The 25,796-nt window shown below is 38.6% G+C and overlaps 2 protein-coding genes across 5 annotated transcripts in view; both read right to left on the bottom strand.

Moving 5' to 3' along the window:
- Positions 1-11,265, bottom strand: part of LOC109043994 (thiamine transporter 2) — a 31,814-nt gene extending 20,549 nt beyond the window's left edge. The window contains exons 1-4 of one of the 2 annotated variants that reach the window (XM_072306203.1): positions 11,129-11,265; positions 4,032-4,189; positions 2,543-2,713; positions 660-876 (exon numbers count right to left, since the gene is read on the bottom strand). In XM_072306203.1, coding sequence (XP_072162304.1) covers positions 660-876; positions 2,543-2,713; positions 4,032-4,157 — 514 coding nt within the window. In that variant the 5' untranslated portion in view covers positions 4,158-4,189; positions 11,129-11,265. Of the gene's footprint in view, positions 1-659; positions 877-2,542; positions 2,714-4,031; positions 4,190-5,659; positions 5,898-11,128 lie in introns of those variants that run through there. The other variant, XM_019061429.2, reaches the window with a different exon arrangement.
- Positions 11,266-11,456: 191 nt separating this feature from the next.
- LOC109043993 (thiamine transporter 1) lies at positions 11,457-25,348 on the bottom strand. 3 transcript variants are annotated; one of them, XM_019061425.2, is made up of 10 exons: positions 24,808-25,348; positions 23,017-23,165; positions 20,689-20,859; positions 18,610-18,826; positions 17,854-18,025; positions 17,354-17,504; positions 16,703-16,802; positions 15,836-16,028; positions 15,023-15,170; positions 11,457-12,877 (listed from the first exon to the last, which is right to left on the bottom strand). In XM_019061425.2, exons 1-10 carry the CDS (start codon positions 24,968-24,970, stop codon positions 12,761-12,763), a joined length of 1,581 nt encoding a protein of 526 aa, XP_018916970.2. In that variant the 5' UTR covers positions 24,971-25,348; the 3' UTR covers positions 11,457-12,760. The 3 variants fall into 3 exon arrangements, with proteins under 3 accessions (XP_018916970.2, XP_018916971.2, XP_072162303.1); XM_019061426.2 differs by having other exon boundaries at positions 11,982-12,877; positions 23,017-23,185; positions 24,808-24,941; XM_072306202.1 differs by lacking the exon at positions 24,808-25,348 and adding an exon at positions 23,267-23,345 and having other exon boundaries at positions 11,982-12,877.
- Between the last annotated feature and the right edge of the window lie 448 nt (positions 25,349-25,796).

Here is a 25,796-nt window from a genome sequence, read left to right as displayed (position 1 = left end):
GTTTCTTTCATCACAACTACAGCTCATTGAGATTCATATCGATGCCATTGCTTGGAAAAGGTTTTATAAATATTTACCACGTTTTAAAAATGTAAATGTTTTTAAAATGAAGTGATCAATTTCATTTAAAAAAAAAAAAATAATGTACATTTAAGGCATATTCTATATCGGAAATTTCAAGGACAGAAATGAAACCAAGTATTTACCAAAGACAATTGGAAAAGATGAATCAATAGAAGAAATTAACATTTCATTTAAAATATGAGTTACGATAACAACACCTCATTCTCTCTTAATATTCTCATTTCGATATTGTCAATATAATTTTACACACGGACTAAAATATGGCGCTTGAATTTGATTTTAGTGGACTTTACATTTGTGGACTTAAGTTGGTGGACGTTTAAGTAATGGACTTAACAATAGTGTGCGCTTTAGAACTGTGGACGTAGAAATTGTGGACGAAAAGTCTGTGGACGTAAAAAAAGTGGACATAAAGTCCGTGTACCGCTTTAATGGATGAGCCAGAAATAGTGGCTCCGTTTTACAACCAAATTTCGCAAATAGACAAGGGCTTAAACTCATCTCTAATAAATCTGTAAAAAAAAAACTAAAAAACTTCAGCGCAAGTAAGCAGAAAAAAAGAAATGGGAAATTACCTGCAATACTTAAGTACAGTAGTTGCTCGTACTGCAAGATACCATACGAAATACACAACTGCGCAACTAAACCATTGAGGAATTTTCCCACAAGGAGCGAAGCGCGAGCGTAACCGGTGACCTTTTGATACAACCTTTTATCCTCGATTCGTGCATACATGTACGAGAAGTATGCAACATGCGCTGCCGAGAAAAGTCCAAACAAAAGTTGAGATATCTGCAGATCGGAATACAAAATACTGTAATCTTGGCATTCAGAGGCGAGGCGTGAGTGATCGATTATCGATATTTCCCCATTTGAGGCTATGGTTAAGAATCGATTATTAAGGTGTTCGTAGCGAATAACCTGTCTATTGATCCTTTTCCATAGGTTTAAATGGCAGATCCATCGACATATCGCCAAATACGCCGCGCTACCGTTGGTATTGAAGAAATCCGCAACTCGTGCGGGTCCCCAAATCATGTCGTAATTTTTGATCGTATGAGTAATGCTGCCGTGCTAAGGAAGAACGCCGTATGAACATTCGGGAGTTGCCAAATTTCCCCGGACAAAACATGTAATTTCGAGGGAAGTTATTCATATTTTTTCTTGAAATTTTCAGATATTTTAGATTAAATTGGGAACACGACTGTCTAAATAAGTGGAAGAAAAAAAAATTCAGAATTTTTCTAGTAAATTCGTCGGTTATTAAAGGAAGTATGGCAACACTTGAAGGCGCATACAACGTTTTTCCTTAACACGGCAGAATGGACTACTAGATAAGGTGCAAATTTCCACATTCAGATATACCTTATTCGATTTTGTTTCAAAATTTCACGTAGAAAAAGATTCACGCCCCGAAAAGTACTTCAAACGGGAAGTACGGTACTTAACTCCCGATTACCTAATTAGCCGTTGTATGATGTAAGTATTAAAGAAGAATAATTAATGTCACATTTAGACCATCAGATTACCATTCAAAAGAGAATCAATCGCACAACCTTTATAAAAAGACACAGCATTTGGTAGGGTTTAAATTTCTACGCTTCGATAACGTGAATCATTAAAATCAATAGGAATGATGATATTCCTTGTTTCTGTGCATTATGTCATATCTTTCAAGTTAGCTTCATCGGCATCAAAATTAGCTGGATGACTAGAGTTCTTTATGAGATACAAAATTAAGTAATTGGCCTAAATAGAGAATTTGCAGGTGTCTGAAATTTGATGAATTTCGTGTTCAAGCGGAAGCTACTGAGTGAACTGAACACGAGGATACCCTTGGTTCCTGAATTGAAAAATTATTGTAGAAGATATGACAAAATGATCCAATCAGCTAAAATACATGTGTTAATATGGGAAATGCCACCAGAAGCATAGAGTACATGTGTAGAGTCGTAATGTAAGTGGGTGAGCTGGCGCCACTTTTAAGCATTTTCCAGGTCCCGAATTCCGAGACTCCTGTGTGACGCCGGGTCACTTTTTCGATACATAATCGATTGTTTGCGATACACGAGTACCCGGCCATCTGATGTAAACAAAGTAGATAAGAATCACCACGTATTCCATACCGCCATTTTGGATCGAACATGTATCGAAAAAGTGACCCGAACTCGGCGCACACCGGGCTCGGAACTCGTCGAGCAGAACATGCCGCCAGCTCTCCCATTTACATTACGACTCTATGTACTCTATGACCAGAAGACGTCACTAAGCGGTGCATTTTCTCACTTTTAAATATATTTTTATACTATTTCCCATATCAGAAAAAAAGAATGAAAAATACTATGTGAAATCAGCTCTTTAAGCACTTTCAGATGAAGCAATTAAAAAATTTGCATGCATGCAATTTCTCCATCGGCATTAAAAAATGATGAAGGTGCATCTAGAGCGGGAAATTTACCTTAATCCTCCATAGTGGAGGATGTTCCAGAAGAAGCGCGTAAAGAGAACACCCAGCGACACTGCCAAGCACGATCATAGGTTTGTAACGGAGATAGTCGGTGACGAGGAAGACCACAATGACTTGTGCCAAACAAGAATAGGTTCCGTATGGATACACTTGTTCTCTAACCTGCAATCAGCACAAGCAGACGAATTAATCATATTCATATTTGGACGTATTTCAAACAGAACTATTTGCATTATGACGTGAGCCCTGTTATGCATGTATGCTTATGGGTCTCAGGGCTCATGTCTCAATGCACATAGTTCCGTTTGATGGAAATACGTCCATTTATGTACTAGATTGTCAAAAAAATATATCGACGGTGTGAGTCGGCAATCACATAACTCGGTTTGCGACGTCACAGATTCCCTGTCATACTTTATTTTTTAAACGGAAAACTGCTCAACGGCAATTATTTGAAACTACCGTGATTTTTCTTCTCTGTGCGTAGAAAATACTGCATAAACTTCAAGGAATGTTGTCAATTTGTTCTCCTTGAAAAAAATAACATAGAGGCGGCGATTTTCAGACACCGTAAACGACTTATGTGCTTGCCGACTTACACCGTCGATGTATTCATCTCTGTTTGAGAAGTGTTGCAGCCAAAAAAAATACATGAAAAGTTTTTGTAGGATCATAAGGGGGTCGTTCATAAACCTAACGCTCTAGAGGAGGAGGAGGTCTGAGTCTGCGTTATACGGTTGCGTTACGGATAAAAGGGCATTTGAGACAGCGTTGTGTACAGCTAGAATGTGCGCACTGCGCCGGTTTTTCGAAAATCTGAGATGAAAAAATCGACGTGAAGTGGCGATTTTTCATTCAGAATTAATCGGAAAACACCAAATTTAGTTTACGAAATTGTTAAAGGGGGGGGGGGGGTACAAAATTGTTAAAGAGTTATGTTACAAATACGATACGAGGAAAAGAGAGAAGTAAAAATATTCGATTTTCAGCATTAAATACTTTATGAACGTCCCCATAGGTATAATCCTGAACTTTCCAACAAGCAATAAAATAATAGACGTATTTATGCTAAAAACAACTGTTATGTGAAAGTGGGTAAAATAAAAAAGAACTAGGTGTATAGGCTTTGCAAGCATCGCAGTTCCTCTCGATTAAATTAATTTGTACAAAATTCCCCTTAGTATAATTACGTCCTATTTTGAAGCATTATTACTTACTTTATTCCAGGCATTTTTACCCTAGTCTATTATATTAATGGTGCAAAAATTGTTCCTCTCATACGCGAGACAATTTTTTTTTTTTTTTCGCTAAGAAATTTATCCTTTTTTTTATTTTTTGTTTCTTTTTCTTGACCTCCAAATCCGACCCAAAAATGCACTAAAACTATCAGGTAATGAATAAGAGTTTAAAACGCATCGATTTTCAGAGTAAAAGAGCATGCAGCTACGAGCCGTTGCAAGATCCTTGGGATTCAACTTACATCTTGATTTGTTAGGTTTGCAGCAGGACTCGTTAAAAAAGCAGTGAAGAATGGTTCTATAGGTCGGAATTCTCTCACGGCGGCGAAGACGGAGACCAGCAAACAAATTTTTGCGTACTCCTGCATTTTTCCTTCCTTAGATGCACGTTCGGCCGGAGCTGGGGAAACAATGAAAAGCAAAACATTCATTGTTGATTTCGGCGAAAAGTAGATCATACATAGTTAGGGGGTATACATTCACAGAAGTTAGCTGACACCTTTAATGGCAAAAAATGTATCCTCGCTGGGTCCGCACTTTGCCCCAATATAGGTACGAGTTTTAGTTTTAAGATTGTTTGACGTTTCATGTATCTCAATATAAATTGTGAATTTTAACCGTGTTTCTTTCGAAACAGCAAATATTTTAACTGACTGTTTCATATGTGACACCCGTTATTTATTGCTATAAAAAAAACTTCGTATCCATATATTTTTTATATGCTCTTCATTCTAGCGTTAAAATTTTAAAATAAAATTACGACTATTAACATAAATTTTGGACAATTTCTGCCGGATAAATATTTTTACACCCTCGAGTGTCTCCGGAAATGATTATATTGCACCATACATTTCAAAATTGTAAACATATAACTTTACAATTTAAGAGATGCATTTTTAGAGATGTTTCGTCCGATTTTGGTATTAAAACGCCTACATACTGCGAGAGACGCAACCTTCCTGGCACCCTCGATTCTTTTTCAGATAACAAATCTTTAGAACACTGAAAAGTGAAAAGTGAGAAATTAGGAACTTTGGATGATTTCATGTTTCTTAGGCCCAGATTATACAGATTATTATTTTATTTGATAGTGCTACAGTGCCACAGATACACCGATGTAATTGATATTTTCTTTTTACTATCTGTTTTTCTTTATTAATGTTTTTATTTCGCTTTCTTCATGTCTCAGTGCTAGATAATTTTTCAAGAAAGCTTTCCACTGAATTGTCATCCCACCAACCTTTCAACCACAATCCAATTGAGAATTGAATTCCAAAACGACGGTTTTTAACTTTGCAGACTTCCTGTCATGATTTATTATTTATGTGCAGAGCCACTCAAAGTTAATTCGTTAACAACTCTCGAGGTTTTCCTTCTCTGTCTGAAGCAAATTCGAGAAAAACTTCAAGGAATGATGTTAATTTGCTCTCTCTCGAGACAAGAGAATAGAAGCAGAGATTTTTAAACATCGCAAACGAGCTGCGTGGTTTGGGAGTTTTACCATCTAATTATTGCTCATACGTAACAAATGAAAATATTGCATCATCACGTCATGACCGGTTGCATTTTTAGAGGTTTCCGGAGTTTTTCAAGCCATCAAAAATTCTCAGAGTCCCTTTATATACTTTCTAAATTGACCTTACCTAATACATAAGTAAGAGGTGCAGTTTTTGGTTCAGACTGTGAAACATTTATCCCGCCAAAATATGTATAGGTAACAAATTAAAAATATCGAGTTCACTGCCTCGAAAAAACGTTGAACTCGACTTGTGGTTGGATTCAATTCAAAAATTCTGGAGACACTAAAGTTTTCTGAATTATTTGAAGGTTGTGATCACACTGCGGTTCTCAGTGTATTTATCCCACTTACCTGACAAATAAGTCGTTATCAAAGTACAGGAGTAAACACAGTCAGAACACGGATTTGAGCTTTGAACATCGTTGCAAAAGAGGACTATCTAACGAAAACACAGGAGGAAAACACAATGTGCCGTCATGGAAAACACGTGGAGACCGTAATTTGTATGCCGGCCATCGACGCACCGCCCCGTCGTCGTTGGGTGCTCGAGAGACCGCCACCAACTAATGTAATGCAAATCCAGCCGGCTTCATTCCTCGCGAGTTGTGTGAGGGCCTGCGCTCACGGTACAAAAATAGCGAGAATATCTCGTCACTGAGAGATCCGTTGAACCCAGACCAACAACCCGAGTTGCACTTGAGCATGCGGACAAGGTTATATTTACATACTTGTATGCAGACACGTTGCCATGTTGGCCGGAAAGTTGCGAAGTGCACTCCAGAGTGTTCCGGCTACCTGGGAATTACTACACACAGTTGAAACACCGGCAACACCCTGGTCATTGGCTGAGAAACTATAGGTTCCTCAGTTTTGAATATAGAATGAAGCTGTTGCATGATCCTGAATTTGCTAAATAAAAAGGTGTAATTTTCGGAAATTTTAGCAAGGAACACGTTCTCGAAGTTAAAAAAGGTTGAAACAGCTTTTCCGACTGACAAGTAGGAGCTTAAAGTTGTGGTGATGAGAAGAACGTTTCTCATTGGCTTTCTCCTCATGACGTCATAAAAGGTGATGATCCATGGTTACAACCACCGTGAATCTAATGTACCATGGCCGTTGTACGACCGGAATATGTAGAAGCAATCGCAAGTGAAAGGATCACGGCGGTCAATGATCCTTGTGACATCACGAAATCTGTTGGAGCGATATTTTTACGTTTGAAATGGAGTTGAACTTTCGGCAACTTTGGAGGTCGAATTCCCACCGAAAAATTGATTGAATGAAAAAAAGGTAAAATAAAAATTTCCTTCATTTTTATGTACTTTACGAGAATAATTTTTTTTTTTTTAAAAAAATTTGCAACAGCCCCATACCGAGCTCTCTATTCATCTTAATGAGCGTAAAAAACTTCCACCTTCACCTCAGACTCTTTTCTCTCAATCCTCTCCTTTTTTCAATTTATATTAAAATTTTTAAGCATTTTGATTAAATGGCTGATTTCATCCCTAAATAAATTCCCTAGTAAAATTACATTTTAGAATGTCAAAAAGAAGAAAATGTTATGTTTAAAGGGAAAAATATAAAAATAAGAATCAAGCGTGCATTTTATGAATGCAGACTGCTGCACAGTCCTATATTGTAAAAGTTTTCGTTAAAGAAAATTTTTTTCAAATGTTTCAATCATGGTTTTTATTTCAAGTACGTTTCTCTTCGGATTCTCACTCTAAAACTAATGTTGAAGTATGATAAATAATTTTCTGATTACTTCAGTTCAGGTTGCCATTTCAACTGAAGTTGCTGTTTTATGCGTGCCACAGTTAGTTTTGAAGTGGAGGTGTACCCTCGGCCTCAGACGAACTCCACTTGAAACAGGCATAGGCAGATAACGAGGAGCTTCCGATATTAATGCTATTATCTTCCTATTACACAACAATAAGACAAGATATAGAGCTTGATCTTTGCCACCCGTAAGCGCCCATCCAATATCTTTACCCGATCAGTTACTTTCACAGTTTCAAGAGAAAGTTAAAAAAATATTTATTTAACACTGAGACCTGGCCGAGAGGCAAGAGGAGAGTACTTCCGTGCTGAGGTAAAACGCCATTGCCAAATTTCCTTCGACAAATCCCAGAGGATTTGGTTCGTAATTTGATCTGAAAAGTCTGCAAATTTCAAGGGAATGTATCCATAACCTTCTGCAAAAGTAAATATTTTCTGAGATGACATTTGGCAAAATTCAAATGCTTCCATGGCGTTTTTCCTTAGCTATCTTTAAATTCTAATAAGATGGGGGTAGACATATATCGATTGCAATACTCCAAAATTTGTCCTCTTACTTCATTCTTAAAAACCCTGGTAAAAATTGGCAATAGGAGCTGCGTTTCAAAATACCATCGGAGTTCTTATAGCCGACTAAAGAAGGCTATTGAAAATCATAATAGCTGGCTGTAGAAAGCGGAGCAAATCATATAGTCGGGCTATACGAAGCTATAAAAAAGTATACAGTCGGGCTATAGTTCCTATCGCCGGGCTTTACACTTTATCGCCATTGGCTATAAAAGGCTAAAAGAAATTTTGTAGAAATTCGTGTGCTTTGGAAATCATTAAGTTTGATACGGAACTATCTTAATATTTACAAAACACACATTATATTTTCCTTTAAAACATTTTTTTTTTTCATCAATTAAAATGAGAATAGTCCATACAGAGTGTGCAAACATTTCAAAATCATGAGTTGAAAAACGCTGACCCCGCGAGATTAAATATTAGAGCCTAACACGAAGCGGAGCGGCGACGCACTGGCGCCTACAAACCTAACAGGGATACTTCACGCATTGCGCAAACGCGTATTGACGCCTACAAACCTAACAGGGATACTTCACGCATTACGCAATGCGTGAAGTATCCCTGTTGGATTTGTAGGCACCAATGCGCGTTTCGCGCTCTCTGCCCGCCCGCCGCGCCGCGCCGCAGCGTGCCACGGCGTCTGAAGCAGCTATTTTACACCAGAGGTATTGCACAGTATCATAAGAAATTAAAGGTACTCCAACATATTAAGAATGACAGGTATCCTTCAAAAGTACGGGGCTTTCCTCGCAAAATAAATCAAGATACTACGGCACAAAAAGAGAGCGGTAGTCCAAAAACTAACTAAGTCCTAGTGTCCGTATTTAGTAACGTTTAGTACAGGGCTGTAGCCAGGGGGGGCGAGAGGGGGCGTCGCCCCCCCAAGTGAGATTTTTCGCCCCCCCTAGTGATATTGCGGGGTTTAATTAACTTCATTATTTATAGTCCCGGACTTTAGTCAAAAGTTCGGTTATTATTCCTCAATCCTAAAAGAGTTGGTGAATCAACTTATCAACTTATCAACAAGTTATTTGTGGAGTTGTCTTACAGCCAGGGCGCACACGCTGATCGCAGATAGCTTGTTTTTGAAGATGAGGCGACAGGCGACAGGGCATAGAGAAAAAAAGGAGGTCTTTGCATTGCGGGCATCTTGGAATTTTTTTGATGACGTAGGTCGGCACAGCGACTTTTATCATCGATTTCCGATTCGGTCCGGATTCGATCCGATTCGAGTCACATATAAGCCTCTGTGAACTCTTAAATGCTCAAGACTTTTTTATACGCAAAAATCCAAGTCAAGTCAAAGCGACTCTTTCTCACTCCCCTCCTACATATCTGCCATGTGTAACTCCCCCAGAAGAGATAGTCAGCTTGGGATTTCTAGGGATAGTCGTCAAAAAAATTCAATAACTCTCGGCAAAATACTAATTTTTAGACGTATGCCCTTCACGACTCTTGAAAACCCCTAAATATGTTTTTACTTTTTCCCCCTTTTTTTAAAAATGAGTAGTGATTTGGACACATCATAGCATAATCTGAGCAAACATAACCTTCACATTCCTCAAATATCCGTGCTTGATGGATGTTCATGTTGCATCTGCAAAACTGAAGGCGCGATAACGTGAGACTTGAACTCGAAATGCTCCGCTCTATGCTTTCAATGAGGTATCGTTCAGATTCGGGAAAAGAGTCAAAATCAAGGCCCGATCTCGTCTCTAAAATATTTTGCTGTGTTTCTCACGTAGCTCATGAAGCATCACCACAATAATAAGACAAACAGAACCAATACAACACGGAAATAGAGCAATAGAAAGGACCTGTGGTAAGACGGCGCAAAAATACAACTATTCGTGCTTGATTGATGTCGTCGTTGCATCTGCAAAATTGAAGGCGCGATGGCGTGAGGCGTGAACTCGCAACGCTCTGCCTCATGCTGCTGATGAGGTGCCGTCGCTCAGATTTGGTAGAAAAGTTAAGAAACGAGACCCTATTGCGTCTCTCCTATCTCCGGCTGTAGTGACTCTAGATTTTTTCCTATTTTTTTAAGTTCATGTCTGATTATTCTTTTTTTACGATGTATTTGAGGACCTGTATCTAAAGCTCGTTTTTGCCGACATCATACATCCCACGGGTCACATATTTTCAGCAAGCCTCGGATCAATTTGACCTGGCTTGGGTATTTAAGGGTTAAGTGAGTCCTGGTAAATGTAATTGTTCCTTACACGTATCAAATCATTTCCGAGGTCTTAATGGAGATGTTGCATGTGTGGGGGATTTGCGATTTGACCATTGATTCTTGTGTAAAAGTTCGCGAGAAACACGATGGTGCCACTGGTTTTCTCTGAAATCATCTCCCAAGCTCAAAAAAAGCTCTCAAAGTGAGGCCAAAATGGAGGGGATATCCCACCCTATGTTTTCCCTAATGCCTCGCGTCCGAAAACACATTGTTCTTAAATCAATTTTTGCCCCCCCCCCCCCCCGCGACCTACAGATTTCTCGCCCCCTCATGTTGAAATTCTGCCCCCCCCAATCATACCATCCTGGCTACAGCCCTGGTTTAGTATAAACTTTATCATCTGGCTGTTGCTTAATCGCCATCGGCTATAAAAGGCTATAAGAAATTGTACAGCCGGCTACAGAAGCTATTGGAAATCTTACAGCCGGCTTTAGGTCGATGGTATTTTGGAACAGAGATTCTACTGCCAATTTTTACCAGGGAAATCATGTCTACCAATTTTTAATTACAATATTTACTGACCAATATTTTTGTGTGATACTTTTGGAAGTATTTCGACGTTTTAAGATTGATGATTGATTTAATTGATGACGTTGAAATGTGATTTTTTTAGTTTCTGATGAGTGATCTCGTGATCACGTACCGTAAGTGTGTCTATGAGAGCCCAGTGCCAACAATGTTAATTTCATTTCATTAATCCATCGGCTATATCCAGTCATGATGTAATCTTAAACACACAAGAATAAAATCTTGTGAATACTCTCAAGTCAGACGAGATATCAAAGATAATTCAAAAAAGTTTCGAGCTTTGAAATAGAATTCCCATTTAGTATATTAGAAAATTTCCGAATATCTAATTCAATATTCCTGAACACTGCTCTGAGCAGAAGCAAACATATTTCGATTTTGATTTTCTTGGCATTACAGTTCTTTTCCCCGAGGATAGTCACACAGGAGCAACGAACGAAACGTAAATAGGAATTCGAGTGTAAATACATATATATGGGTAATAATTAACTTTCAAAAAAAACTAAAAGTTTGTCACGGTAAGTAAAAATAATTATTGAGAGCGCGAGACACGAGATCCGTTTTCCATGTGCGAAATAAGAGGGTGAAGTGGGTTTCCTTTTTTAATCCGCGGATTTGTAGGTGGAAAAATAACTGCACAAGCCTCTGTTTACTTTAGATTGGGTTTATTTGAGGTTAACAACACTTAACACACACGAGAATACACTCACAGTAAATTCGAGCAGAAACATGTGAAAGTCAATCGTTCGCCGGTGACAGTTCTTTTCAGAAGAAACATACTAGGCGCTTCAAACTATCCTTAACCATAACCTCTCATTTGACCTATTATTGTCGACTGTCTAAAAGTTTCGCCGTGTCTTTCCGATCGTTTTTCGCCGCGCTGACTGGATGGTTGCGTGGCAGGACGGGAAGATATTGAAGCAATGCGGGCGAGAGAAGGGGAGCGTTGAGAAATGGAATCATTCCCTACCCCACGATAAACCCGCGTGTGGAAAGAGGGGAACAGTAGCGAGGCGTGAATGATCGATTTTCGATATTTCCCCATTTGAAGCCGTGGGAAGGAATCGATTATTAAGGTCCTCGTTGTGAACACCCTGTTTATCGATCCTTTTCCATAGCTTTAAAAGGCAGATCAATCGATAAATCGCAAAGCACGCCGCACGCCACTGGAGGGGGAACTCCCGCCTCTCATCCCGAATCCTCACCCAGGCTGTGTCGTCACGATTTCACCATCATACAGGGTGATCTAAAAGTCCTGCACCACCACTATAGCCCCCAGAGTTCTTGCCTCTTTTCAGGGTGGTTCCCTTAGAATGGGTCACTAAACCAGAAACGAATATTGACTTACGAATACATTTTCCAAAGGTAAATGACGCGTAGAGCATGATGCGCACACTAAAAACGCGAAGTAGTAACTCAGAAATCGAGAGTTACGCAGTTCAAAAGGCGCGATTTTTTCGCAAATTTAAAACGTTCCGGTTTCGCGCCGAGCCACATCCAGGCACCAATCAGAAGCGAGCACCGGTTTCGACTTCCTTCAAATGTCTTTATACCCCTCGTATATTAAAACAATAGGAAAGCCGAAACTGTATCTTCAGAATCGAAGAATCGAACACCATTCATGTCACCTGTTATTAAAAAGCAAGAATTTCACATTGAAATACGTTTTATTTTGAAAATCATCTGTGGAAAATGAGGGGCGCGATACCGATTTGACCGCCCTAGTCCATAGAATCCATAATTTTCCTGCCATTTTGGCGCGTTTCAAATTCCTTCGAGTGTTTGGACTTTTTAAAAGCGACCTTGTTGGGGATTTTAGCTCCAAAAATACGCAATAAATCAACCTGTAATCTACTCACTTGGTACTTCCAGAATATTAAATAAAAAACACAATGTTTAGTGAACCGTTGCGGGAATTTCCAAGGGTTTGTCTTTTATTTAGAAGCTTTCACAGGACCTCAAGTTCCTATAGCTCAATTTATAAAAAAGTCACGGAGGAGGTAAAGCCTGGTGCTAGTGGTTCGAGACTTTTGGATCACCCTTTAGAGCGTATTGACGGTGCAGAAACACGTATCTCGATTTGCGGCGTTGTTGCAGACTTCCTGCTATTCTTCATTTTTGAAATAAAAAACTATACTAAACGCTACGTCAAAATTAGAAAAACGTGTAAAGTAGTTGGACGGAATCTGGTTTCGGCACTTGTTAACAAACCATATAATCTAAGTAAAACCATGCAATCTTAATAAAACCAGGTTTTTCGTGAAAACAAAAAATATGTAAACGTCTTCGTGAGGTGATGGATGAGATGTAAGAGAAGGATTAGCGTCGTTTCAAGTAGATCATCAGATTGTGGAATGAACGGCAAGGTCACTGCTTGGGCTTCGTCGACAAGAATTCAATATATTTTCCAATGCGACGAACACAGCCAACACTAAGAAAAATACGCCATACATCTTAAACTGAAAGGATAAAATGCACGGTTATATCATAAGATTATGAGTGAGGGGTTTGGAGGACAAGCGGGATGAGTGCAGTTTTTGCTCTTTCAAGAGATACAAGTTTAAAGTTTCAAAATTGTATGGAGCCTCATGGCGGAAACAAAGTAATGCTTAAGAATTGGATTTTGAGAGTGAATTTTTCACAGAATAGATTTTAAGACTAGTTTTCAGTTAGAAATTATTAATATCTCAATTTTTTCAAAAACTGCAATCAATCCGTTTATTCACCAAGCTCCTCAATTCAAATTCATTCTTGAAGTTGATATTAAAAAAAGAAAGAAAGAAAGGAAGGAGAAAAGTAGGTAATCAAGATAATTAGGGATCCCTATAATAGGGATTTTTTTGTCTCCTAATAACATCGATTATTGCAGTGGATACCATAACAATAAAATGGGCTGTAAATATTTAAATATGGCCGGACATCATAATATTATTATGTTAGATACGCTTGCGTAAAAAAATAATTTCCGTGACTCCTCTTCAATAATTGTAATGAGGGGGGGGGGGGGGGGAGAGTAACAGATTACAATAAATAATTTCTTTATTTTCTTTCTTTCTCTTTTGCATGTACTGAGAAGAGTAACGTTCAGCGAAAGGTAACCAGAAAACTTAATTTAAAGTGAAAATAAAAATAAACAAATGTATAAAGTGTTTGAAAGCATATTTTCTCTTAACTTCACTTTAAAGTTCACAGAAAGTATTAACGGGAATATTTGCCTTGAAGTTTGTTTTATTCATTTAAGCTTGCACGTAAAAGGTCGGAAAATGCGTATCTTCACTTTAGTAGTACGTTAAGTAATATATTTTAATGTGTCGGAAAAAAACTAGGCGAACTATCTCCTTGGAATTGATTGGGAAAAGTTTCAAATAGTTAAGGAAAATTTGCAGACAAATTGAAAACACCCGTTGGTTGGTTTTCTTAAAAATATAAATAAATAAAGGATGCCGTTATTAAAACGTCAAATAAAGCATTATTCGTTGGTGCCGCGTACCTATAAATAAAACAGTTTATTGGAGTTTTTACCAACATGCGCTAAAAAAACTTTGCCTAAAACCTATTCATCGTTGCCATTTCCCCGACCAGAAAATTTTCTTAGCACCGCTAAATTGACTTCACTGGATGAATTTTGTACCGCTAACAGGAAAAATTTCTACCGCCGAGGTGACATTACCGGATGACTTTCAAAATCGGTACCTGAAAAGGATAAAAAAAATAGCTCGTGTAACGCCATTCTGGTGCTTAAATATTGTCGCACCTACCGAAGATGCAATTTGGATCCAAAAAAGCATACGCCATCTATGTGATCTTTTGTTATATTATCTGGAGGAATTAAGTAAATCCGAAAATCTTAATGTAACCTTCAATGCAACGTAACCACGTTCCACGTTGATTCGCATTGAACATTGCATTTGATACGGACTACTATCAACCGTGCTGCTGCGTACTCACTCTGGCTAGTTCGCCTTCAATACTAAAGTAGGCAACATAAGCGGCTTAGGAGCGGTAATAGTTGCTTGCAGTAATGTTTAGCCACGTTCATTCGTGTTGAAAGTAGCAAATGAATACTGTCTGCTAACAGTGCACTGCTGTTCCAGACTCATTCTAACCAGTTCGCCCTAAATTCTAAAATAGGCAATGTGTGAAGGACTCAGGAATTTTGGTAGTATCTCACCTATTTTAATAGATAGATACAACGACGGTGTGATTTATAAAGGTATAAGTGAATTTTTCCCGCAGGTACCTAGATGACTTACCACATCATTAATCTACTCTTGGTAAGTTTTCTATGAGTTCGAACTGAAGTGTAAAATATATATGTTGTTTTATAATTGTTAAATTATAAATGTGTACGCGCATAAGAAGATTATCTTGTTAGTGATGTGGTACCAACGAATAATGTTTTATTTGACGGCACGGTGCTGACGAATAACAACTTCGAAAAATAAAACATGAACCAACATTTGCAAGGTCCCAATCGAAGATGAAAATTTTCCGACATCAGTCATGGATATAGAAGATTGAAACATGAATTCGATTTTCATCCATTTATAGTCCGTGTTATCGGATTTATTTTCCAACAACCTCTGTCTTCATGAAGCACATACCTGTTGGTGGGCGTCCGCACCAATGCAGAAAATCGAGCACTGAACGATGGAAACCGTGAACAGACTCGTTAAACTGATGGCTAGGAAATTCAGGAATCCGAAAACTAGTCCGTAGCTATCTGGCAGGAGGTTTTGAGCTACTTGAGACCTGTGAATGCGGTGAAAAAGTGTTGTCTGTGATCAGGAAATATCTAATGGACGTTTTTTTATCAAACGGAACTATGTGCCTTATACATGAGCCCCGAGACCCATAAGAATACACGCATAACAGGGCTTACGTCATAATGCACATAGTTCCGTTTGATAGAAATACGTCCAAATGCAGGTCGACGGTGAAACTCCCAGACCACTTATCTCGGTTTGCGACGTCGCAGACGTCCTGTCATACTTTATTTTTTAGATGGCAAACCACATATCGTCAATTTTTGAAAACTTCCGTAATTTTTCTTTTGTGTGCAAAAAAAAAATCTGTGAAAACTCGAGGAAATGAAATTGGCTTGTTCTCCTCTACAGAAATAAAATGGGAGCGGATACTTTTAAATGCTGCGAACGAAATACGTATCCTGGCAATTTCACCGTCGAAATGTAATCAGGGTGCAGTAATTTTCACGGCCTCCATGACGCAACGTAGACCAAACCAATTACTTTTACATTAAGACATAAGGATGGACTAAGGCATTTGACCGGAGGTTATTCGTCTTGCCCTTCATACCTACATTTTTTTTCTAGCTACGCTTAAATACTGTCCTTTACTGGCCGTATTTTTATATCTCAAGGGGAAAAAAGGGTACCATCACGAGTATTTGCACTTACTCGGCTATTGTGAGTGTGGACTGGAAAATGAAGCCGTAGGCTATGTACGCAACGTAGACAAGCCACAAATTCGTTGATATTCCTGAATAAAATAACAGAGCACCGCAAGAAAGACAACTGAGAAACAAGACTGCACTGTGTCCTTTCCGCCAATCATTCGACATTCTAGCCACTAAATATGCCGCCCCAGCACCTGAAAATAATTTTAAGAGTTCTGTCCAAAAATGATTCGCCGAGATTGTACAACTTAAGACCTTCACACTGCTTTGCTTAGGAAGAGCGCTACGCCATGAGCCTTTAGATGTCGCCAAATGTTCGTAGATGATCCGCGAATTTTTCAGAAACTTGAGAATATATTTCTTCCGATTTATAGAGTAATCCCAATTTACTTTAATGTATCTGAAAATTTCATGGAAAAATAGTCGATATTCCAGAGATATTATCAAAACTTTCCTCAAAAATAAATATCTTATCACGGAAAATTTGGCATCATCCAGAGGTCCATACGGCCAGTTTGCGGGTTCCCATAGGAACGTTTTGGGAGATAATTGAAGACCCATCAAAAAGTATTTAAAGGAAAATGGGTCAATGAGTTTGTAATGTGCATTGTACAATAATTCAACTCCTCGTGTGAACGAAATATTTCCTTTTGTCACAACTAAACAAAAATGCATTTCAAATATAAATTTTTCGTTAAAGCGACCAAAATTTTACTCTAGTCAGTAAGACATTTTCTTAACTCCTCAAGTTTTTCTTGAGAATAATGAGACACTGTCCAAAAAAACTTTGCTCTATTGTATTTGTAATTAATTCAATTTTTCATCATCCACAAAGAACTTTTTAAGTAAATACTTTTTCATCACTTACTTATGATTGTTGAAATAGCTTCAACTGCTCCATTCATCAGAGAGACGGATTTCGTTTCCTTTGCGACAGTTTGCCATAAAATTTGATTGTAAGTCACGACCTGAATTTTCAGGATAAGTCAGTTACTTAGTATGAATATCAATGATTATCAGTAACCCTGAAAAATGTTCAGTAAATTTTATTCATCCCATTTTAAATAATGTAAAATATAATAGGATTACGCAGTCTATTGACATAAATTCAGTATTCAAATTCGTAATTTTTTACCTCGTTGCAGAATATAATAAAATTGTAAGATAATGCAAATCGACGAAGAAACGCGTATATCTCAATTTGCGACTCCGCAGACTTTCTATCATTGTTTGAATGGAAAAATATTCAAGGTCATTTTTTGGAAACTTCCCTGATTTTTCTCTCTTGCTGTGGAAAATATTCTGGAAAAATTGCCGAAAAAACCACTACTGCGAGATAAATTTTTAAGTGAAATTTTCAAAGTTCAGAAATCCAAGATAGCAGACGTGGCCTCCAACGATATCTTACAATTAGTCGCTGTTCGACGTATTTTTGTGAAAATCGGCAGTTCGGAACCAAGGGAAGATAAAGTGAATGAAGAATGAGTAAATCTACTGGCAGGAATGGGTAAGAGTTTACCAGAAAGTGGCATCCTTTTGCGAAGACCAACCAGGATGACCATTTTATTACAATCGGACTTGAAAAAGCAGCTTTGAAGTCATGCCACAAATGAGAAAGGGCGGATTCGGGCTGTGCAGTTTTGTTTAGACTTTTTCGGTGCAGGCTGTCCCTAGAATAGTAATACGGATTGTATTATTTTGATGCTGATAATTTATAATTATAATTCATTAGCGATTATTTATTAATTTTTTTTACTTATTCAGCCAGAGTCAGCAATTTTTTTTTTTTTTTTTTTTTTTTTTTTTTTTTTTTTTTTTTTTTTTATCTCAGAAATACATAATTTTACAAATATTACAAGTCTTATCATTTTAATATCATTCATATCATATTAAGTCATTAATGCAAGATTCACTTCAATTAAGTAATTGCGTCCCGAGACACGCCAGAATTACCAACAGGTATATCATCGGCCGGGGTCAAAAGTCAGCAACTTAGATTTTAATCTTTTAAAAACTTACTTGATGTCGTGGAAATGCGGAGAATTTTCCGAGGCTTTGAAGTCGGAGCCACCATGTGCATGTATCACACCATCAACAATTTTTTGATCAGGCTCGGATTTCCTTTTGTGAAAATAAGTACTGTGCTGCACGGGAGGGAAGAGTAAACTTATTGCAAGAGTTACAACAGTACCTGGAAGCAAACATTTGAAACTCTCTTGACTTGAGTTGATCACAACGATCCCAATCCAAAATTGTACACATCTTTCCCCATACATAAATAAATCTATGGAACCTCAAAACCGGCTGTGTAATGTATACTTGATGAAGCTACACTTGATGACTTGCAAATCAGGATTATCCCGTGGGAAGGGGGGGGAGGGCTGTAAACTGAATTAAAAATCTGTTGAGAAAATTGAAATGTGTGTATTTTGTCATCAGGCTTTGTTATGCTTTTTGATATCGATAGAAAGATTCAGCGTCCACACTTGAACAGAAAAAGGAAAAAAAGGACTTCGCGTCGTACCTTAGCCTACTACTGACGTTAAGTTCTATTCTATGTGTCGAGTTAATTTAAAAAAAATTTTGTTACATTCAACGAATTCTTGTGTACAATTTGAGAAATATGCTTCTAAGGAGTGTAATCCCTCACTCTGTTATGAGGCGAACGAAATTTCCAAACCTAAAAGCAGAAAGACATGCCAAGAACAATGGTGGTACATCATTTTTTTTAGGGGGGAAAAAAAGAACAGTTTGGTTGCCAAGGAAAAAAAGTACCTGCTACGCTGAGATATAAGAGATCATTGTAGTCGAAGGCACCGGATGAAATACCGAGCTGTGCAACTAAACCATTGAGAAACCTTCCCACAAGTACCGAGGCACGGGCGTGGCCTGTAACTTCCTGGTAAAGACTTTTATCTTCAATCCTGGCGTACATGTACGAGAAGTACGCAACATGAGCTGTCGAGAAAAGTCCGAAAAAAATTTGAGAAATCTGCAAATCGTGATAAATATATGGAGATGTATTACTTACGGTATATCCAGCTAATTTCCGTTTTAGTTTGACTGGAACTATTTAAATTTATGAGAGGATCGGATCCAAAAGAAACGAATGCTTCGTCGAGGTTGTATCATCAAATTTTGCAGTCATTTTTCGTTACTAAGTACATATTGTACACATATTTGTACACATTATTACTCTTATGTTTGAGTCTTCAAACATAAGAGGAAATATTCATTAATTGTGATAAAGTCAAGAAAAAGGGCTGGAGATTAAAATGAAATTTCCGGGCACTTATGACGGTTAGTTGGACGTATTTCTATGTAAAAAAAACTATGTGCAGAGGGAAAGATGGGGTGTGCTCGTTGATGCTCGGGGCTCGGGCCATAAGAATGAATGAGAATCAATGGTTAGCAGTGACGCCAGCGGCAACGACGAGAGGAACAACGATCGGGAAAGCGGTCTTTAACTCATGAGCCCTGTCCACAAGGCTCTAGATACATGCTCACTGAAGCGGAAGTGTAACTCAACTATTGCTGATCTGAAATATTCAGCCATCATCACATCACCGTCATTGGCGGATCCAGTAAATTGGCAACATCGTTTTTTTCCATTTCAACTCGTGGAAATGTATCGATTCTTGGAGGGGCCGGGTGCTCCGACAAGAATCGATTATTTCAGGGCCGGATTTACCTACTTGCCGCCCATGGGCCGCCTGTATTTTGCCGCCCCCTTCTCATTCGTATTGAAACATCAATAAAAACCATCAGGTGAACGAGCCAGTGGGGGAGGGGTGCATAAGACACGGTTACTCGTGTTGAACACATTTTTGGGGATGCCCTGTCAACGCTACTAGCAAAAGTTAAGTTTTGTAAACCTATCTCTGTGCGGACAAGGCCTTCCATTCATAAGAAATGAACGAAAAAGTTATGAAAGAACAAACATGAATGTGGTTTAATGATTTTAACTTCCGCCGCCGCGCCGCGCAGACCGCACCGTGTTTGGCGCAATGCGTGAAGTATTCACGCAGTCTTGTAGGCGCCATGCGTTTCACGCTGACCGCACTGTGTGACTGTAGCACTGTTGGCGCAATGCGTGAAGTATTCATGCATTCTTGTAGGCGCTATCCGTTCCACGGTGACCGGAATGACCGCGCTGTGTTTGATGCAATGCGTGAAGTATTCGTGCAGTCTTGTAGGCGCTGATATGTGTTACATGCCGATTCTCGCGCCGATGGCTTCTCCTATTCATCTTAAGTCCTCGTCATCATTGCTCTCTCTGCCGCGCCGTTCCAGGCCAAATGCGTGTTTGATTTCTCTCTTAACTCGACTAATTAAAGGTGCTGTCTCTTGTATCACTGAAAGACGACAGAATTAAAAATTACTACACTCTCAGGAAATGAGAGATTTTGTCGCCTTTTCTCGTTTGTAATTTTGTTTTTAAAAATCCGATTTTTTTTTATACCTACATTTAAAAAATTGCAAAATTTGCCGCCCTCTAGATTTGCCGCCATGGGCCGCGGCCCATGTGGCCAACCCCTTAATCCGGTCCAGGATTATTTAAAATTGGTTTAAATGGAGGAAATTCGATGTTGCCAAATTGCTGGACCCGTCTCTGTCACCGATCGTAACAGACTGAGAAACGCTCAATTTACGACTTGACAGTCTTGGCTGAGGTAAAATTACGTTCAGACGTACATGCGTGATATGTCAATTGAGGTCTACCGGGGTAGAACGGATACAAAGAACCGAACAACGAATAAACTGACACAGGTTTATTCAGGAAATAAAAGCGCAAGATCGGGAGACCGTAACAAGACTGAAGCTGGAAATGTTGAAAGCTGGTGATGGTTTTACCTGAACCCTCAAAAGCGACGGATGAGCCAGAAGTAAAAGATAAAGTATGCACCCAGCGATGCTACCGAGAACGATCATGGGTTTGTAGCGAAGGTAGTCGGTGACGAGAAAAACCAGCACGACCTGCGTCAAAGAAGAGTACGTGCTGTGCGGATACACTTCCTGGTTCACCTGCATCCAATATGAACAAATTAATGAATATAAAACAAAAATATACACTGGTAAAAAAAAACCTCTTGGTTCAAGAGTGCAGTTTCTTGTCGCCGGATTTAAGAGTCTGGACTCTTGTTTCAAGCGGATTTTGAATTGAATCAATGCAAAATCCGCTTGAAACAAGAGTTCAAGACCCTTAAATCCGGCGACAAGAAACTGCACCCTTAAGTCAATGCACCGCGGCATTGGTCCAAGAGGTTTTTTTTACCAGTGTAGCTTTAAAGAAAAAGAAAAAGAAAAAAAAGGATGCTTGCTTGTTAGGTAATTTGTATTCTTTATTTATTTTTCTATATACCTAGAATATTCTGTTTAGATTCCCAGCTGTAAAGTTGGCTTGTTTCTATTCAAAACAATAAAATACACGGAGAAAAAAAACTCGTACGTGGGACCCGAAGTTTAGGTCATATGGATCTCTGAAGTTTTCAGATTGAGCATCTGAATACTTTACGTCTAGCTGCCGAGGTTCGGATCACACATCTGAAACTTCAGTTCTTACATCTGAAGTACTTCGGTTCTCACATCCGAAGTACTTCGGTTCTCACATCCGAAGTACTTCGGTTCTCACATCCGAAGTACTTCGGTTCTCACATCCGAAGTACGTCGGTTCTCACATCCGAAGTACTTCAGATGTAAGAACTGAAGTTTCAGATGTATGATCCGAACCTCGGCAGTTAGACCTAAAGTGTCCAGATGCCCAATCTGAAAACTTCAGAGATCCATATGACCTAAACTTCGGGTCCCACGCACGAGTTTTTTTTTCTCCGTGTAGGAGTGTACCTAAATTTTGAAACACCACAATGGAGATTTGTGGTTTCGCACTTTGGGCATCGGTATTCAAATAGACGTCCATCTGTTCCATTAAGTTAGGCCAAAAACCTTTGTATGTCCTCCAGAGCCTATTGACTAAAAATAGCTCCCCGCGACTCCCGCGAGGTCATCGCCTACCTACCGAATTGAGAGATCGCGCGTCGAATTATGTTTCGAGCGGATCATGGTAAGGACGATCATCGCAAAAATCCTTCGCGTAGATGGCCAGGTACCAATGAGAAAACGATAACTACGGAACGACAGAGGAGATGAAACTTTTCTCACAGAGCATTTCATGATTATTAAGTGTTAAAATCAAAACAAATCAATTCGTAGTGACCCCTGGAATACGTGAGCAACATTGCCAGCAAACGGACATAACAGGATGAGAGCACTTTGAGACCTCATGGCTCCGAAGACTGAAAGATGTAAATAAATAGTGTCTCGTCTATCTATGATCCTATTCTCGTGGATAATTCCATTGTAATTGTCAGAAAAATTATACTTAAATTTAAATTTTGTATCGTATTTCAAGTTTGTCGTAGAATGCTCATTTCCTCTTCACTTTATCATTTGAAAAGTTGAAATCAAAAATGTTCCTGTTTGTATCTTCGGAAAATTTTTGGCAAGAATAGTAAAATCACGTACAAATTTGCATAATTTTTCAAATTTGTGTTACAAAAAATAACAAGATTGTGATAACGTAATTTGTTCTTTAAAAATGTTTCACTAGTATTTTTCACGGAATCATTTCTAAAGTCAAACCGGTAAACAGACCGACGGCGTAAGTCTGCAACCTCGTGACTCGTATGCTGTGTTTGAAGATCTCTGCTCCAATTTGATCTTTTCGAAGGAGAACAAATTGACATCATTTCTTGAAGTTTTCGTCGAATTTTCGTGGCACTGAGAAGAAAAATCACGGCAATTTTTGAGAATAGACGTTGAGTAGTTTTCCATTTAAAAAATGAATTATGGCAGGAAGTCTGCAACGTCGGAAACCGAGGTACGTGGTTGCGGACTTACACCGTCGAAACGTTCCAGCTGAAACTCCCGCGTAGGAAGTCATCTCATGAGCAACCGGAATTCTATTTGATAAATTCAATGGACACTCCTCCTCTAGGTTCAACTAGGAATTGTTTTTCGGGTAATAATTTTCCTCGTGAGATTACGGCATCAAACCATTGATTTGGCTCACTGAAGCTATGTTAGCGACGAAACGTTCTTGGAGTAAACAATTTTTAAATGCCGAGAACCTCATCCGAGTTTCAATTTTGAAAAAAATGAGGATGGGCAGTAAACTTCATTTACCTCTTGGCTGGTTAGGTTGACGTAAGGGCTTGTTAAAAAAGCAGTGAGAAATGGTGCAATCGGTCGAAATTCTCTCACAGCGGCAAATACGGAAACGAGTAGGCATATTCTTTCGTAATCTTGCATTTTGACTCCGTCGCGGATATTCCCTGTAAAAATCCGGAGAGGTCTGAAATAAAATGATCGTTACGGATACTAAGAAATGATAAAAAATAACATAAAATAAAATAAATTTGTGATTTTCTCTTACATTTTATTCTTTTGTTGTTCCTCGATGAGATGTAGTCAGATGATTCTCATTCTAGAACCACCCTAGGTCAGTATCGCGACTTCGTGAGATAAACTTCGCACATCAATGCTGTAAATGATATCATGAAAAAGTTCAAGAAAAATTGAACACAAATAAACGCGCTGACATAATAAATATCGAGTTAGGACGATAAAAGCAGTTTTAATCTCATTTCAGGCTTATAATTTCTTTGCGTCATATGTTTCCGAAAAATTTTGATAATATTTAGTGGTACACTGATGTTCGAGAAGTCACCTCACATGTTTGACCCGAGGGAAAAAGGAAAACTCCACCTCCCGATATAGATAATCCGCAATTTCATTTCATCAATTTTTCATGCCCGGGATTTTATTTATTATTTCTTTTTTAAACCGCAAAAAGTATCACCACGCAACTTTGAAATAAGTTCCTTGGTTAAGACGTATTATTTTTTGTCCAGATTAAATCCGAATACATAAAACCGGTAGCATGTCTGTCCATCCGCCGGCGTCGCGGTTTTGTAAATTGGCAACACTGTTTTTCCTCCCTTTAAATATAGGTAAAACAATCGATTTTTGGTGAGGCAGCTTGCCTCACCTAAAATCGATATTTTCAATGAATTAAAATGGAGGCAAAACAGTTGCCAATATGCAAAATCGCCACTTCTTGAAGCTGATTACGAGGAGGCAGGACCCCTCAATCAACCCTCCATTTTCCCGCTTCTTCGTTTTTACTTTATTTTGTATGATGTTTTTAAAATAATCAAACTTCTTGGCTTAATCTGTGAGGGTCGATATGGAACGATCAATCGATACGAAATTTTCCTGGTAGCTCACAAAAAAGTCGCGAAAACGATCGATTGATACATTTGTTTCGGTCCGTCTTTTTACTCAGCTGCTGGTTCGGAAATGGGTTTACTGTTGCCACGGTTGATCGCGGCCAATCGCAATCATTCAAATAGACCTACCGCTTTAGCTGCTCATAATTTCAGCTTTATTTTTAGGTTAAATGTATACAGCTGATGAATTTGAATTAACGTCAAAATCTAAGTTCCCTTGATTCTCATTGTCATGGTGATTTATCCTCTGCGGTGAGTTGGCTGCCAGTATAATAACGTGTGTGGCAAAAAATTTTCCCAAGAAAACTGTCATTAGGAATTTTTTTTTTTTGAAATTTTTTCTTTTGGTTCACATCTTAGAAAATAAAAACAAATTAATCTATGCTCAGTCTATTTGGCCACGCTCCTAGTCGGCAATGGCCGGTAAGGAGAGCACATTAGATCTTCAAATCTAGAAATTAGGCCGATTAGCCTGCGTAAGGCTAGATTGACCGTAACCTAAAAACCAACAACAAATTAAGAAAAAAAGAGGAAAATTTTTTTTTCACATTATTAAAGAGTTCAACTTGACGAAAGGTATTAATTCCAATAGTACTAGAAATTTATTGACCGTGTGCATTTAACAAACTGTACCAGGATAAAGGTTTGAGCATGGGTAATATTACATTAGTTTTAGAGTTCCTACCTTTTATTTTCCAGACGACAGTCTCTTGACTGAAAGAGTTTACGTTATTAATCCCGAAAACGCTGACCAAACGTTCACTGCTCAAGAGACCGAAGCCGACTGATGGAATGCAAATCAGCCAGCTTCCGTTCTCGAAGAAATCCGAGAGCCGTTCAATTGACATGCGTCGCAGCAATAGTAACTGGATGCTCAACCTATAATCACACCTAAGTCCATTGGTTGCTTCTCGTCCACGCACTGTTTTTTCAAAGTGCGTCTAAGTAGGTAACAGTACAAGCAACCTTCAAATTGACCACATTTTGCTATACGGAACTGTTAATTCTGGCTCATCCGAAGTTTACCAAAATTGACGTTGAGTAGTTTCCTCATAAAAAAATATAATATGACAGGAATTCTGCAACGTCGCAAACCGAGATACGTGGTCTGGTAGTTTCACCGTGGGTTCTATCAATAGGTTTAAAACACTGCTTGTCAATCAAAGCTTATGAAGCAATATGAACGTGAGGTTTTCATCAGACATCTTCTATCTACGTATATTATACTCTAACGATGGAGCTGCAGGTGTCTAAACCAATCATAAACAGATCCTGTAGTGGGATTTCTCTTCCTATGAAGGTAAAATCGTGAGGCTCCTGAAGAGGAGTTGAGCGACTTAAAAAAGCGGAAAATCTGTATCAGTTGGTGCAGCTCTCCGCCCATGCAGCAGATAAGAAATCCTCGAAGCAGATGAGAGATCAAAACCCAGCTTTTACACCTCTACACGATTGCCTTCTTTCTTAGTACTGAATTTCAACAGAGTCATGATTGGGACAAAGAGTGAATCACTTCATTTCCCAGTAGAGCTTTTTTTCGATAAAAAACTTGGGTAATATTAATTTTACTAGGGGCCTGTGGCATGCTACGCAGCCGCCAACCACCGGAAAAAACTACACGTTAAAAATCGTAGAACAACCATGTTCAAGTTATTCAAGAGATGAATGGATTCAAAA

This window comes from Bemisia tabaci, chromosome 1 (genome assembly GCF_918797505.1).
Source record: "Bemisia tabaci chromosome 1, PGI_BMITA_v3".
In the NCBI taxonomy this organism is placed as follows: Eukaryota; Metazoa; Arthropoda; class Insecta; order Hemiptera; family Aleyrodidae; genus Bemisia; species Bemisia tabaci.
Note: the sequence above shows the minus strand (reverse complement) of the source record. Positions and strands in the feature narration are given on the sequence as shown.

Excerpts from the sequence above, each read along its gene's own strand:
- LOC109043993 (XM_019061425.2), bottom strand. The coding sequence starts at position 24,970 with ATGTCAATTGAACGGCTCTCGGATTTCTTCGAGAACGGAAGCTGGCTG. Across the intron at positions 16,803-17,353 it reads CAAAAGGATGCCACTTTCTG|GTCGTGACTTACAATCAAAT; the intron begins GTAAACTCTTAC and ends CTGAAAATTCAG. Across the intron at positions 16,029-16,702 it reads AGCTATTTCAACAATCATAA|GTGCTGGGGCGGCATATTTA; the intron begins GTAAGTGATGAA and ends AATTATTTTCAG.